Genomic DNA, 16,495 nt, shown 5'->3' with positions numbered 1-16,495 from the left:
ATATGGTAGTGAGTGAAATGCGTTGTGTGCAGCATGACTATAATGGATTGCATTGGGTGTGTTACCATGGCAGCATAAACACTACATACCTATAGTCACATGCATGGGGGACAGGAGAGACGACTTACCGTCCCATTATTGTGCCATCCACTGAGTCCTGACTGCCAGCCTCGCTGGGTGTGCTCAGTGATTTAGATGAAGGTGACATTGGGGTTGGGACTGAAATGATAAAAATAATGGGCATCCCAGGTTATTGACAGCATGATGGTTAGTTATTACACAGATGTAGCAAAGCTGAACATGTCACTGTTACGTCCAAACTGGACGCAAAGCACCATATCCAAATCGGACATAATGTTATGTCCTTAAAGGATGAATACACACAAAGTTCAAAAGCGGGCAATACAATATATAAGGAAACCAAAAAGTGGGAAAATGGGGAATCTGTCCCTAACCTACAAATCCGAGGGGACCCTACCTAAAAGTGGAGCATTCACCCTGATGAGGGCAACCCCATGTCAGGAACCTGAGGTGACCCTCAGTTTTTCTAGTTAGAAACAGGGAATGTTGCTACAATAAATGTAATCATTTAATAGCTAGATGTTACACAAGTAAATTAGCCACAAGTGTTCGGGGGGATACGATGTAACAATACCCCAGAGACTTTTCTGAACACACGCAGGACTTGACCAGACACACTTTCAGAAAGAGAGAATAACTAGCGTCCTCTGTGAGGAGGAGCCAGAATAAATGTGTACAAACTAAAGCTGATTGGCTGGCTGGGATACACACCTCCCAACCAACCAATCAATCCACTCACTAACAGAGAAGTGTCTCCATCAGCATCCAGTGCCAAAATGAACTGAGCATGCACCAGTGTGGGAATCACATGGGCCGGGCCTCAAACAGTGATGTTACCGCTGATGTCATCCCTGTTTTTTTAACTAAACAAATAGCGCTGCAGACTGCATTACGCGTTAATTAAAAGACAGAAACCTAACGGCACAGAAGCAAACTGAAAGCTTTCTGTTTGCTTTCCATTTTTTCTTAAACCCATTGCAATCAATGGGTAAAAAAAGGAAACATTTATTTCCAAAAACAGAAAAAAGAGATGGAATTGTGACTGAAAGCCATAATGCAGTTGTGAACCCACCTTTAGATATGCCATCCATTTGTGATCAATAAAGCCCTGCACCCATCCTAACCGTGTGCTCTGTAGAATTGAAATTTCCAACTTTTCCAACTTTGGAAAATTGCAGCCATGTGTGAACAGTCCCGTACCGAACCTGAGCCTCTTCAATCAATTGGATGCAATGGATGAAGTGCAGCACAATTGAAATTGAATTCAAAAGGTAAAATGAGCTGCAGATCCATACCAAAATCTGCATCAAATAGTGTGGCTTTGGGTAGTTTCATATGACTGTATAGGCAACTACGGTCGCCGCATGCGGAGCGTAGTTGCGCATGAATGGGTTTTCATTTTTTGTTCCCATGCTGTTCAAACTCCATGCCATAGCGCAGGAGTTGGAAAAAACCTGCGGGAAGATAGGTCCTGCCCTATTTTCCCGCATATAGTATAAACGACATGCCATGCAGGAAAGCTAGGGCAAGTCCTATCTTTTCTCGGGCATAGTATTCACGGCCAAGAAAAGAGTTACTGAAAACAAAAATGGTTTTCTTTTGTCACATTACGGGACTAAAAACGCCCATAATAATGGGACTAAAACATGCCTATAATAATGGGACTAAACACGCCTATAATAACAGGAATAAACACGCCTATAATAACGGGACTAAACACGCCTATAATAACGGGACTAAAACACGCCTATAATAACGGGACTAAACGCGCCTATAATAACGGGACTAAAACACGCCTATAATAATGGGACTAAAACACGCCTATAATAACGGGACTAAAACACGCCTATAATAATGGGACTAAACACGCCTATAATAACGGGACTAAAACACGCCTATAATAACGGGACTAAACACGCCTATAATAACGGGACTAAACGCGCCTATAGTAACGGGACTAAATGCGCCTATAATAACGGGACTAAAACACGCCTATAATAACGGGACTAAAGCACGCCTATAATAACGAGACTAAAACACGCCTATAATAACGGGACTAAAACACGCCTATAATAATGGGACTAAAACACGCCTACAATAACGGGACTAAACACGCCTATAATAACGGGACTAAAACACGCCTATAATAACGGGACTAAACACACCTATAATAACGGGACTAAAACACACCTATAATAACGGGACTAAAACACACCTATAATAATGGGACTAAACACGCCTATAATAACGGGACTAAACGCGCCTATAATAACGGGACTAAAACGCGCCTATAATAACGGGACTAAAACACGCCTATAATAACGGGACTAAAACACGGCTATAATAACGGGACTAAAACACAAACAAATCAGCTACGTGTGGACACACCCAAAGGAATCTGGGCTTCTTCACTCAATTGGATGCAATGGGAAAACTGACAAGTCAACTTCTTCCAGAGGCATAGATACTTTCATGTAAAGATTGACTCAAATTAAGGAAACTTTAATTTATCAAAATTCCTAAAATAAGAATACCTAACAGTGGCTCCGGGGAGATCCCAATGCTCTGCAGTAAAGCTTCCGTCTCACGTCTTTTACGGTCCAGATCTGTGTCTTCATGAATGGGTTCTATTTTTTGTTGCTGTTCAGCCTATAGAAAACAGTGTATTGTCAGTTATACCGCAGCGATGCAAGTATATATAGGATATATATGGCTTTCTACATTCAGGTGACCTCAGACCATTGGATGAACCACAGCCATAACTTGGTTTTGCTGTCTTACTGAACTGAATCCTATGTAGACTCCTTCAGATTTTCTGATATACAGTATATCCCACCTGAAATATACAGACCAAACCCCTAAAGAAGGGTTGCTACCTTTTTTTATACTGATCAGATAAAAGGGGATATAATCTACAAAGACGTTTTATCATCTAATATCCCTGGTAACACGGATTGAACTTCTCAAAAGTTTGGTTCCGTTGGTTCACTAAACGTTTGCAAAACTTCGGTTTGGTCCAAATAAAGTTTGAGAGTGTTGTACGTGGCTTTCATGGCTCTTAGACAGTGTTATACACCAGTGTTTAGGACTAGTGTTGAGCGAACTGAACCAGTAGAACCCTGTTACTGGTAGAACTTTGCTAAAAGCTCAGTTCGGGTCAATTTTTGGTAAAGTTTGACCCAAAACAGAATTCTGCTGGTTGAGTTCGTTCAATACTAATCACTTGCAAAACTGGTGCCTAAGGGGAACCATAAGTCCATCTGGCATATCAGAGCATACTTCCCAATGGCCCAGTTTTTCGGGAGTATTAAACCTCAAAGAGGAACGGCTTATGCAAATTATGATCCCATATAGGGCAGGACTTAAAATCTCCCGTGAATGAAGATTGAAAAGCTACAGCTACCTTTGCAAACAATTTTTTGAATTGTCCCAATGCATCTAAAATAAAAATGAAATAAAGCTTTGCGAGTAGTCTTAATGTAAAACTTGCTATCATTTTGCATATACAGCACTTATGTATGCCTATGTATCTCCATGGGGACAGACAGAAATCAAACCCTATGTAGTCTAATCCTGGAGTTATACAGGCCGATCATCATTAAACTGGAGGTGCTAAGAGGTGTTTAATAACTATAGAATATGTAGCTGTAGAATAACTACAGGGCAGATTCCAATAAAAGTTGCTGCAGTCTGTGTTTGACTCCCCTTCAGGTTCTGAAAACATCCTGGACAAGGCATTCGCCTTGCCATTTCTGGAACCAGGTTGGTAGGAAACAACAAAGTTAAACCTGGAGAAAAACAGAGCCCATCATGCTTGTCTGGCCAATAACGTCTTGGCCGTACAGAGAAATTCTAAGTTTTTATGGTCAGTAAGGACAGTTACAGGGTGATGGCCTCCTTCCAGGAGGTGACTCCATTCAGTGAAAGCGACCTTGATCGCCAGAAGGTTGTTGTTTCCGATGTCATAGTTCTTATCTGTGGGTGACAAGATATACAACAGAAATGCACAAGGATATAGTTGCATCCTATCTCCAACTTGTTGTGACAGGATAGTCCCTACTGCGGAGTCGGAAGCATCAAAAGGCAATTCTGGTCTTGGGTGGATCAGCACTTGTGCCAAAGTGAAAAGAATCTTTAATGTCTCTAAAGTGATCTGGGCCTCCAGGCACTAAGAAAACACTTGTGCTTTCTTTGTGAGGGCGGTGATAGGAGAGATGAGCTTTGAGAAGTCCTTAATAAATCTTCTGTAGAAGTTTGCATAACCAATAGGGCACTGTACTTCCTGTACATTTCTAGGAATGGGCCAATCAGTAATGGCTTTAATCTTGCTGGGTTCCATACTTTTGGAATCATTCCAGGACCACCCAGACGTGCCTGCAATGTTCCCCCAAATTATCAGAGAAGATAAGGACGTTATTGAGATATGCCACCACAAATTGGTCCAACAGGTCTTGAAATACATATTGATGAAGGTAACGGGAGCATTGCAGAGGCCAAACGGCATTACCAGATATTCAAAATGACGATGCAATCTTCCATTCATTTACTGGGTGAATCCATACAAGGTTATAGGCTCCTCTTATATCTAGTTTGGTGAAGATTTTAGCAGAGCAGAGTCTCTCTATTATTCAGGAATCAAAGGGAGGGGGATAGTGATTTTTACGGAATCTTACTTAACTCCATGTAATTGATACATGGTCACAGGGTTGAATTCCTTGTTTCCACGAAGAATATGGACACCCCACTTGGGGACGAGAAAGGTCAAACGAACCCCTTTTTCAAATTTTCATCCAGGTATTCTCAGAGTACCAATTCAATTCCGGTTCCAAAAGGTTGTAGATCCGTCCAAATGGAATAAAAGCTCCGGGGAGCAACTGCACTGGGCGATCATAGGGCAGATGCGGTGGCAGTTGGTCAGCTTTCTTCTTGCTGCAGACATCCTTGAACATTTGGTACTAAACCTGTAACTTCTCCCAGTCTTGTTGACAATCCTTGGGGGATTGCACTGGTTTAGGAATGGATGGTGCCATCTTGCAGTTCTTTTTATAGTACTCTGAAGGGAAGGCAATGGTCCTTAATTCCCAGTTGATAACGGGATTATGAGTAGAGAACCAGGCGATTCCGAGAATTACCGGAAATTTAGGGGACAAGATGAGCTGGAAGCTGATCGTTTTTGATGGTAAGGTTTCATGCAAAGCTTCAGTTCGATTGTCTTCTGTGTGACTGGTTCCAAGGCCAAGGGTGACCCATCCACGATCTCCATATCAACAGGTATGAGCAAATCCTAAATCCATGAGGTTTCCTCCTGCTCCTGAATCCAACATCGCTGGGCCTTGTATCGTCTGATTTCCCATTACATACTCTATGGGGAGGACAAAATGGTGGAACGGAGGAAGGGTCTTCATGCTGTCTTGAATTACAGGTAAAGAGGCTTGTTTAGCAGCATCCCCCTGTCTCATGATGGTTGGATCACTCATAATCTTGAGGTTGGTTAGGGCGAGAGTCCTCTGGAACTTATTTGGGCAGTTTAAGGCATAATGTCCTGGGTGTCCACGATAAAGGCACAAGTTTTCAGCACAGCGATTCTTCTTCTCAGAGGTGGAAAGGGGTTTACAGATGACATCAACCTGCATCAGTTCTGGTGCGGCCTCAGACCTTGGCTAGGGAGTCAATGTGGATTGACTAAAAGAGTAGGTAGGGTTGTTGCCCAAACCCTGCAGTTTCTCCTTTCACCACTCGAAAAGCCTTTAATCTATTCAGATGCATAATTGAATAAAAATCTTCCAGGTTGCCTGGGGTCTCTACTCATTTTTTACTCCCTCAGATAATCCTTGAGGAAGTTGGCTTTGCTGTGCAGCTTGGTTCCAGATAGTATCAGTCACCCAAGGACAAGATCTTGCTGTATATTCTGCAACGGAGCATCGCCCGTCTCGCAGGTTATGTAACCTCCTATCGGCAGTGGCACAGCAATTCGGGTCATCAAAGATTTGATCCATAGCTGTTGTGAAGGCAGCGAGTCTAGCAAGAAAATTACTGTTGGTCTGTACCAATGGTGAGGCCCAGACAAGCGCCTCATCAGTGAGGAAGTTGATGATAAAGAATACCTTTTTCCTGTCACTGGTAAACAAGATGAGCTGCATCTGAAAACAGATTTTGCATTGATTTAGGAAACCTCAGCATTGGTGATGATCTCCTGCAAATTTTGCTGGCAGTGGCATACCGACGTCTGGCACTGAATTGCGCCTCTCTGTAACCCCTTGATCTCTTGCTGCACACCAGCAACCTTTTCCTGGTAGGAGGCGCAAAACTCCTGGAGCTCTGTGATCTGCTTTCTCAGAGTGGCCACCATGGGATCCTTTTTTTTGGCATGATTATTTTGTAGCTTTCAGGCACTGGGTTGGTCCATAAATATGGTAGCGGCAGATCTGGAAAATTATCAAGGAAAACCAGGAGGCGGTTACTTGCAGTTCTCGTGTCGCAGTACAAATGGAAGAGGCAAGTAGAGTTGTCAGGAAAGAAGCCAGGGGTCGGTAACTGGAGGTTTCGTGTTGCAGTACAAATGAAAGAGGCGGCTAGTATTGTCAGTTGGGAAGCCAGATGTCTGTAACTGTAGGTCTCATGTCACAGTACAAATGGAGTAGGTGGATAGCATTGAAAGGAAGGAAGCCAGGGGTTGGTAACTGGAGCTCTAGTGTTGCACTATAAATGGAGAAAACAGGTAGCGTTGTCATGAAGGAAGCCAAAAGTCAGTATCAGTAGGTCTTTAGTTCAAATAGCAGAGGAGTAGTCAGGGGTAAAGCTAGATCAAGGCTGTGGAGCACAATAATTACGCACTGGTGCAGTGGCAGGGTCAGGCTTTTATAATGAACCTAATTAGCACCAAGGCAGGGCCAAGACTGGGGAGCAGACTGGAGTGTGAAAGGACTTGGGTTTGAGCCCTGATTACTATCTATCCATATCTATAGGAACGTGTACAAAAGGGAGACATTGTACCATATCTATAGGAACATGTACAAGGAGCACAAATTATACCATATCTATAGGAATATGTACAAGGAGCACAAATTATACCATATCTATAGGAATATGTACAAGGAGCACAAATTATACCATATCTATAGGAATATGTACAAGGAGAGCACATTGTACCATATCTATAGAAACATGTACAAGAAGAGCACACTGTACTATATCTATAGGAACATGTACAAGGAACACATTGTACCATATTTATAGGAACATGTACAAGGAACACATTGTATCATATCTATAGGAACATGTACAAGGAGAACACATTATACCATATCTATAGGAACATGTATAAGGAGCACATTGTACCATGTCTATAGGAACATGTAGAAGGAGAGCACACTGTACCATATCTGTAGGAACAAGTACAAGGAGCCCACATTGTACCATATCTATAGGAACATGTACAAGGAACACATTGTACCATATTTATAGCAACATGTACAAGGAGCACACATTGTACCATATCTATAGGAACATGTACAAAGAGAGTACATTGTGCCATAGCTGTAGGAACATGTACAAGGAGAGCACATTGTACCATATCTATGGGAACATGTACAAGGAGAGCACATTGTACCATATCTATAGGAACATGTACAAGGAGCACATTGTACCATATCTATGGGAACATGTACAAGGAGAGCACATTGTACCATATCTATAGGAACATGTACAAGGAGGGCACATTGTACCATATCTATAGGAACATGTACAAGGAGGGCACATTGTACCATATCTATAGGAACATGTACAAGGAGAGCACATTGTACCATATCTATAGGAACATGTACAAGGAGAGCACATTGTACCATATCTATAGGAACATGTACAAGGAGAGCACATTGTACCATATCTATAGGAACATGTACAAGGAGGGCACATTGTACCATATCTATAGGAACATGTACAATGAGTGCACATTGTACCATATCTATAGGAACATGTGCAAGGCGCCCACATTGTACCATATCTATAGGAACATGTACAAGGAGAGCACATTGTACCATATCTATAGGAACATGTACAAGGAGGGCACATTGTACCATATCTATAGGAACATGTACAAGGAGGGCACATTGTGCCATATCTATAGGAACATGTACAAGGAGCACATTGTACCATATCTATAGGAACATGTACAAGGAGCAGACATTGTACCATATCTATAGGAACCTGTACAAGGCGCACACATTGTACCATATCTATAGGAACATGTACAAGGAGCACATTGTACCATATCTATAGGAACATGTACAAGGAGCACATTGTACCATATCTATAGGAACATGTACAAGGAGCACATTGTACCATATCTATAGGAACATGTACAAGGAGCACATTGTGCCATATCTATAGGAACATGTACAAGGAGCACATTGTACCATATCTATAGGAACATGTACAAGGAGCTCACATTGTGCCATATCTATAGGAACATGTACAAGGAGCACATTGTACCATATCTATAGGAACATGTACAAGGAGCACACACTGTACCATATCTATAGGAACATGTACAAGGAGCACACATTGTACCATATCTATAGAAACATGTACAAGGAGAGCACATTGTGCCATATCTGTAGGAACATGTACAAGGAGAGCACATTGTACCATATCTATAGGAACATGTACAAGGAGGGCACATTGTACCATATCTATAGGAACATGTACAAGGAACACATTGTACCATATCTATAGGAACATGTACAATGAGTGCACATTGTACCATATCTGTAGGAACATGTACAAGGAGAGCACATTGTACCATATCTATAGGGACATGTACAAGGAGAGCACATTGTACCATATCTATAGGAACATGTACAAGGAGGGCACATTGTGCCATATCTATAGGAACATGTACAAGGAACACACATTGTACCATATCTATAGGGACATGTACAAGGAGAGCACATTGTACCATATCTATAGGAACATGTACAATGAGTGCACATTGTACCATATCTATAGGAACATGTGCAAGGCGCCCACATTGTACCATATCTATATGAAGATGCTCCTATGTCAGTTTTTGAGCTCTTGTTCTTACAGAAAAGTTTGCATCTTCCCAAACCTCTTTCTTCTTCCTTTCCTCTTCTTTGCGTTTTTTCTCCTCTCGAATTTGGGCTAAGCGTTGCTTCTTCCTTTCAAGTTCCGCCTTCAGGTCACTTTTATCAGACATCATGGAATCCTGGGGGGACAAGAACATCCAGAGAATTTCTTACATTTACTTTCCCTTCTTTTACAATAGTTTTAGAGGACCTGTAGCAGTATCCCAGTCATCTCCATAGATGTACTCATATAGGAACAGTGCCATACATTCTCAGCTTCCCCATAAATTGCTCTGGAGTGCAAACAATCCTATTCCCCCCAGCCACGATTAAAGACAATACATACGATATGCTTCAGCGTCAGCTCATTTGGTGGAATTGTTACTTTAATGAATTGAAAAAAGTATTACTATTTTGTCCCTTCATTAGTTTCCTCTGGTGGTGGCTGCAGACGAATTTGCATTGTTAAAGGGACCCTTCAGTTTCAAGACACAATTTTGTCCTGGGACTGTAGGGGACAGTTATATTATCTGCTGTTGGTGTTTTGTGCTGATGCCCCTCTGATCCACTGGATTCCAGGTCACATTGGCCAATGCAATCTTCAGACTACCTAATCCCTGCAGTGCACTGCTGATGTTAGATTACCAATGCACTATGCCTGTTCTCTAATTAGCCAGCCCTGCTCATGTGATCAGTGCTGGTAGATCAGAGGACAGTGCACAATGTGCACTGGGCAGCTACAAAATTGCAGCCGCCATCTTGGATGGCTGAAAACAGGTTCCCAAATTGGAAAGACATCAGCAGAGAACAACAACTGCAGGTAATATACATGCACCCCCCCCCCCCCCCCCTTCCAGTGCCTGTACAGAATCTTGTACCATGGCTGGAGTGTCCCTTTAAGAGGTGAATCGGGTAGTTTTCTGGATTTATTTAGATTTAAGAAACAAAATGAAATGGGGTTGAAGGGTAGGCATTCATATTCAAAGGGTTTTCTGATATTTTGAAAAAGTCCACTATGTTGTTTTCAAGTGTCAAGTATAGTGCATCATCGCTGTGGGCTAGTAAACCAATGATGTATTTTTCATAAAGGGTTATTAGACAAATGACACAATACCTCCAGTGACAAATGACACAATACCTCCAGTAACCCTTCAGACCTGACCTTATATACTGCTCTTCTAGCCAAGAGATTATCAAAAAATGATTGTATCTACATTCTCACTAAACACCAAGGTCCACTCAATAGGCTTGACATTTCCTCTTTACTCCCAGCTTAATGTTCAGCTTTAGTGTTTATACTAGGACAGAGTCAGCAGAGTCATCTCATTTATGTAATGACAAATTACAGCTCTCTTGTACTACAGTAGGCTTAGATAAGTCAATATGGCAATGCTGTATACTTTGAATACAGATAAGCTTCTGTATGAAGCTTCCCTGCCACTCCCTGGCCTCTGAGGGAGGAGGTTTACTGCTTCTCTTCCTGAAGACTGGATTAATCTATTGACACTTTTCTGTCCTCTATTCTGTATTACATGGTCACCCTTTCATTTGAACGAGGACAATGTAATACAAAATTTTATTCTTCAGAAGCCAATGGAGGAGAAATGCGTTGCTGCCTGTAGATTTCCCAAACTTTAACAGCTGATCATTGCTTTCAGCTGCAAATAGCCAACTGGTCAATATTTTGAGGACAAGCTGTTCCGATAGCATTACCCGGTACTGGCTCTAGGCCTATGTGGGCCCTTGGGCGACACAGTTACAGTGGCTCCCCTTATTAATTTATTGGCCCTGTTGTATCCCCTTGGTAATTTATAAGTCACATTGTGTCCCCTAAGTCATTTATATACCTTGATAAGCCCCTGAGTCATTAATAAGGTCGCACTGTGCCCATTGTATCATAAATTAGTTTCCACTTTTCCTCTTGAGTAATTTATAGGTCCCACTATGTACCGGAGCAATTAAGGCCCCACTGTGGCCAAACACTAAAATAAAGTAAAAATAATAAACTCACCCACCTCCATCATGTTCCCAAGGGGTCCTCCATCCTCTGCTTTGGCTTCCTCTAGCCAGGATCGTGCAGAATGATGCAGGCAGTTTGATGACATCATCGCTCCCATTGTGTGACAGAGAAGGCATTGGATGGTGGAATTGGAAGCGCTCAGCTTCCTGCAGTGCTGCCTTCATAGTCAATTGTGTCTGCATCTTTAAGATGCGGATACAACTAATTTCAAAGAATGAGGATTGGATCAATCCCAGAGTAGCCCCTCGAGGATCAAGGGACCCTGGCACCTGCCTGGGTTTGCCCGGAGCTGACCGTAGCCCAAGCACTACCCCTGTAATTAAGGCAGCATATAATGGTGACAAATCCTGAAGTAGTTATTTTTTCCTCCAGAAATGTTAGTTTTGGGCTGGTTTATGTCACTGCAGTTCTTATTCACATTGCTTTTATCTACATAGAATAGCATGACTGTGACAGTAATTAGTGTCACGGTTCTACACCGCGCACCTGCTCTCGGATAGGAAATCTGTAACGTGGAACCGTTCAGATTCTTCTTATAGGGAGACCAAAGGGAATTAAAGGAGATGTCCCGAGGCAGCAAGTGGGTCTATACACTTCTGTATGGCCATAATAATGCACTTTGTAATGTACATTGTGCATTAATTATGAGCCATACAGAAGTTATAAAAAGTTTTATACTTACCTGCTCCGTTGCTAGCGTCCTCGTCTCCATGGAGCCGACTAATTTTTGGCCTCCGATGGCCAAATTAGCCGCGCTTGCGCAGTCCGGGTCTTCTGCAGTCTTCTATGGGGCTCCGTGTAGCTCCGTGTAGCTCCGCCCCGTCACGTGCCGATTCCAGCCAATCAGGAGGCTGGAATCGGCAGTGGACCGCACAGAAGAGCTGCGGTCCACGGAGGAAGAGGCCATCTTCAGCGGTGAGTAGAGAAGTCACCGGAGCGCGGGGATTAAGGTAAGCGCTCCGGTGAGCTTTCTTTACCTCCCTGCATCGGGGTTGTCTCGCGCCGAACGGGGGGGGGGGGTTGAAAAAAAAAAAACCCGTTTCGGCGCGGGACAACCCCTTTAATTATTAGGAGGGAAGATTCTGTCAGGGGCACAGGATGATTTCATGTCATTGAGAGAATGAAATATGCAAAAACCTGTTTACTGAGAACATCTGGATTAGAATTAAACAATTCCCCACAACTAAATGACTGTTCTGCCCTCTCTCCACCAAGGGCATATATACTATAGAATCAGACCATGCAGCTGATGTGCGACCCTATTCCTGGCTGGTCTCATCCTACTGGATGATGTAAACAGGACTCTCATCATGTGCCATGTATGCAGTCCCTGAACAGCCGTTGGAGGGGGCATACTGCTGTATGAGATGTAAGCATGTTGCATATTTGGAAGCCCAGATCATGGATCTAAAGGTGCAGCTTGCAACACTGAGATCCATTGGCAATATGGAAAGGAGTTTGCTGCTTACTGAGCTGCACTTGCTGGGGTAGATGCAGGGGTGGGTGGTAGTTCCAGAGAGCAGGATGCGCAGGCAGCTAGCTGGGCGACAGAAGGAGGGGTAGGGGGAAGAGATTCAGGGAGGCTAGTCCTGAACTGGCACATCCCATTATACGGTTAGCACCGCTGCAGCACGACATGGCCTGACCACCAGGGAGATGACTGCTCCAGTACGAAGGGTAATAGGAACACAGGGCAGGCTAGACAGATCCTAGTGGTGGGGGACTCAATTATTAGGGGGACAGACAGGGTAATCTGCCACAAAGCCCAGGATCGTCAAACGGTGTGTTGTCTTTCTGCAGCTCGAGTTTGACACATTGCAGATCAAGTTGACATATTGCTGGGAGGAGCTGGTGAGGATCCAACGGTCATGATAAACATTGGCACCAATGACAACGTTAGAGGTAGGTGGAGGGTCCTTAAAACCTATTTCAGAGAACTAGGATGTAAGCTTAAGGCAAGGACCTCCAACGTGGTATTTTCTGAAATACTACCTGTAGCACGTGCCAGATGAGATGCAGAGTGATAAAGTAAACTCTCTACTAAATGTCACCAGTTTAACCAAGGAAGAAGTACAGAGACACATTAAAAAGATTACAATAGACAAATATCTGGGTACCTATGGAATACACCCCCGGGTTCTAAGGGAATTAAGAAATTGGATAGACAGACCGTTGTTTCTTATATTTAAGGATTTTATAGTGATGGGGTCTATTCCATTGGATTAGTACATAGCAAATGTTGTGTCAATATTTAAAAAGGGGTCGAAAAGTGAATCTGGAAACTACAGGCCAGTAAGTCTTACTTCTATTGTGGGTAAAATGATTGATGGGTTTCTAAGAGATGCTATCCTGGAGGACCTCAAGGAAAATGGCTGTATAACACCGTATCCGCATGGGTTTATGAGAGATCACTCCTGTCAAACCAATCTGGTCAGATTCTACAAGGAGGTAAGTTCTAGAATGGACCGGGGAGTCACTGGATCTTGTGTATCTGGACTTTTCCAAAGCGTTTGATACTGTGCCGCATAAAAGGTTGGTATATAAAATTAGATTGGTTGGTCTGGGCGAGAATGTGTGTAAGTTGGTAAGTAACCGGTCAGTGATAGAAAGCAGAGGGGGGTTATAAATGGTACATACTCTGATTGGGTCACCATTATTAGTGGGGTACCACAGGGGTCTATTTTGGGCCCTATTCTTTTTAATACATTAATGACCTTGTGAAAGGATTGTGCAGTAAAATATCAATATTTACAGATGATACAAAACTGTATACAGTCATTAACAGAAGAGAGGACAGTACACGGCTGCAAATAGATCTGGATAAGTTGGGGACAGAAGAGTGGCAAAGGAGGTTTAACACTGATAAATGTAAGGTTCTGCACATGGGCAAGGAAATACATGTCACCATTACATGCTAAGTGGGAAATCTCTCGGCAAAACTCACGTGGAAAAGGACTTGGGGATTTTAGTTAACTGTAAACTTAACTGGAGCAACCAGTGTCAGGCAGCTGCTGCCAAGGCAAATAGGATCATGGAGTGCATCAAAAGAGGTCTAGGGGCACATGACGAGAACATTGTTCTTACAAGTCACTGATCAGACCACACATGGAATATTGTGGACAGTTTGGGGCACCAGTGCTCAAGAAGGACATATCAGAGCTTGAGCGGGTACAAAGGCAGGCAACTAAAGTAATAAACGGAATAGGTGGACTACAATACCCAGAGAGGTTATCAAAATTGAGGTTATTTAATTTAGAAAAAAGACATCTGAGAGGCAACTTAAGTCAGAACTGGCGACTCTCGGGGCCTCTGTGCTCGCACTACCGGTCCTACCATCCGGGTTGCAGGAGTGCGGCGCAGGGGAGCACCGGTTCTAGTGATTTCCCCTGGCCGCGGTAAATCTGGTCGTCGCCGGGTTGCTGGGGACGCAGCGGGTGCTGCCCCGCGCCGCGTCCCCATATCCATGACTACCGGGCATGCTTCCTTGGCATCCGTCTGTTCAGCAAGGCTGAGGGCGGTGTTCCCAGCGTCTCCTTGATTGGGCCCTGCTGCTGTCAGGCTCCCCGCCCCAATCAGCTGCTGGGGCGGGAGTTCTGACAGCATTTAAATCTGTCTGTTTCCTTCCAGCATTGCCAGTGTTAGTTTGGTCTTCCAGCTGCACGCGCGAATTGTTTGACTCCTGTTGTGACCCCGGCTTTCAGACTTTCTGATTTCTATAATAATAATAATAATAATCTTTATTTGTATAGCGCCAACTTATTCCGCAGTGCTTATTCCGCAGCGCTTTCTGGACTTGACTTTGTTTTTGCCTGACCCCTTTGTACCACGTACCCTCCTATTGCCGACCCGGATGGTCTGACCATTCTACTGTTTGTTTGTCTCCAGTGTCTGTTTGTCTTTCCCGTGTCCCGCTTCCCTAGTGAGTGTAGGGACCGGCGCCCAGTTGTCGCCCTGGGGGTTAGCCCAGGGGGGCAAGTAGGCAGGGAAAGGGGTTGCGGGTTATCTCAGGGACTTCCATTATCCCGGACCTCGTCCTGACAACTTAATAACTATGTATAAATATATCAGGGGGCAATACAGAGATCTCTGCCATCATCTATTTATACCCAGGACTGTGACTAACAAGGGGGCGCCCTCTATGTCTAGAGGAAAGAAGGTTTTTATACCGACATAGAAGGGAGTCTTTACTGTAAAAGAGCATTAAGACGTAACGAGTGTTGGGCAAAGGATGCCCGACACTTGTCTCCGCACATACTCCCTCTCGTGCTGCTGCATGGGAGGTAGTATCGCTGGCTCATAGCAGGGAGGCTGGAGGAGAGTTCTCTCCTCTTGCTCCCCCACCCTTCTCCATTGACATAATATAGCGGATGTTCAGTATTCAACGGCCACTATTTACACGATCGCTTAGTGTAAATAGCAGACTTCAGTACTGAACAGTTGCTGTGTTATGTCAATTCAGAGGGGCGGGGGAGTGCGAAGAGAGAAACCTCCTGCAGCCTCCCCACCCCCCTGCTGGCGGCTCTGTGAGTGAGCATGGGAGCGAGGACACACAGGGACGAGTGTCGGGCATCGTTCGCCCGACATTCGTCCTGTTTAAATGGGCATTAGAAGCAGTAAAACTATGAAACCCAATGCCTGAGGATGTGGTGATAGCGAACTTGATAAAACAGTTTAAGAGGGGCCTGGATGATACAATATTATATGTTATAATCATTATTAACATCAGAGAGGTTGTTCATCCAGAGATTATTCCTAATGCCAGACTTGGAGTCAAGAAGAAGGAATTTTTTTCCTTTAGATGGGGAAAATTGGTTTCTTCCTCACTGTGTTTTTTTTTTGCCTTCCTCTGGATCAACATTGGGTGATGGGGGGGGGGGATAGGCTCAACTAGACATGTGACTTTTTTCAACTTAACATTGTATGTTACTATGTTTAAATATAAGAATATTCTTTTAGAAGCCGTCCCACTATTTTTCAGAATATTTAATAGCAGGAGTGATCTGTACCATTTATCAGTCCTCAGCTACACGTCCCTTGTATCAGCCACCATCCTCCTTTGTAGTCCAGCTGCACTTTATCACCTGTACATGTATCCAGAGACTCTTTTTAAATCCATGTTCCTCTTGCGGCTGTCACAGAGCCTCAGCACACCACACCGGGCAAAGAACCATCAGTTAAAGACATCCATTAGATTGGTAGGGGACTAATATGCCCTTTTAAATACACTATCCTAGCAAAAGTAATAGGACACCTCAGCAAGAATCAAATGTAGTATTTCCATATGTTAATACTTAGTGGGGCTCCTTTG

At 43.6% G+C, this 16,495-nt stretch overlaps 1 protein-coding gene across 5 annotated transcripts in view; it reads right to left on the bottom strand.

Moving 5' to 3' along the window:
• DYNC1I1 (dynein cytoplasmic 1 intermediate chain 1) overlaps window positions 1-16,495 on the bottom strand; it is a 379,676-nt gene that overhangs the window by 342,452 nt on the left and 20,729 nt on the right. For 3 of the 5 annotated variants that reach the window (XM_066584515.1, XM_066584520.1, XM_066584517.1), the window contains 3 exons: window positions 9,167-9,307; window positions 2,616-2,730; window positions 129-219 (listed from right to left, as the gene is read on the bottom strand). In XM_066584515.1, the coding sequence (XP_066440612.1) occupies window positions 129-219; window positions 2,616-2,730; window positions 9,167-9,307 (347 nt within the window). The remainder of the gene's footprint in view (window positions 1-128; window positions 220-2,615; window positions 2,731-9,166; window positions 9,308-16,495) is intronic. The other 2 variants (XM_066584516.1, XM_066584518.1) reach the window with 1 other exon arrangement.

Source organism: Eleutherodactylus coqui, chromosome 12 (genome assembly GCF_035609145.1).
Source record: "Eleutherodactylus coqui strain aEleCoq1 chromosome 12, aEleCoq1.hap1, whole genome shotgun sequence".
Taxonomy (NCBI): domain Eukaryota; kingdom Metazoa; phylum Chordata; class Amphibia; order Anura; family Eleutherodactylidae; genus Eleutherodactylus; species Eleutherodactylus coqui.
The sequence above is the reverse complement of the archived record's forward strand: the minus strand, read 5'-3'. Positions and strand labels throughout refer to the sequence as shown.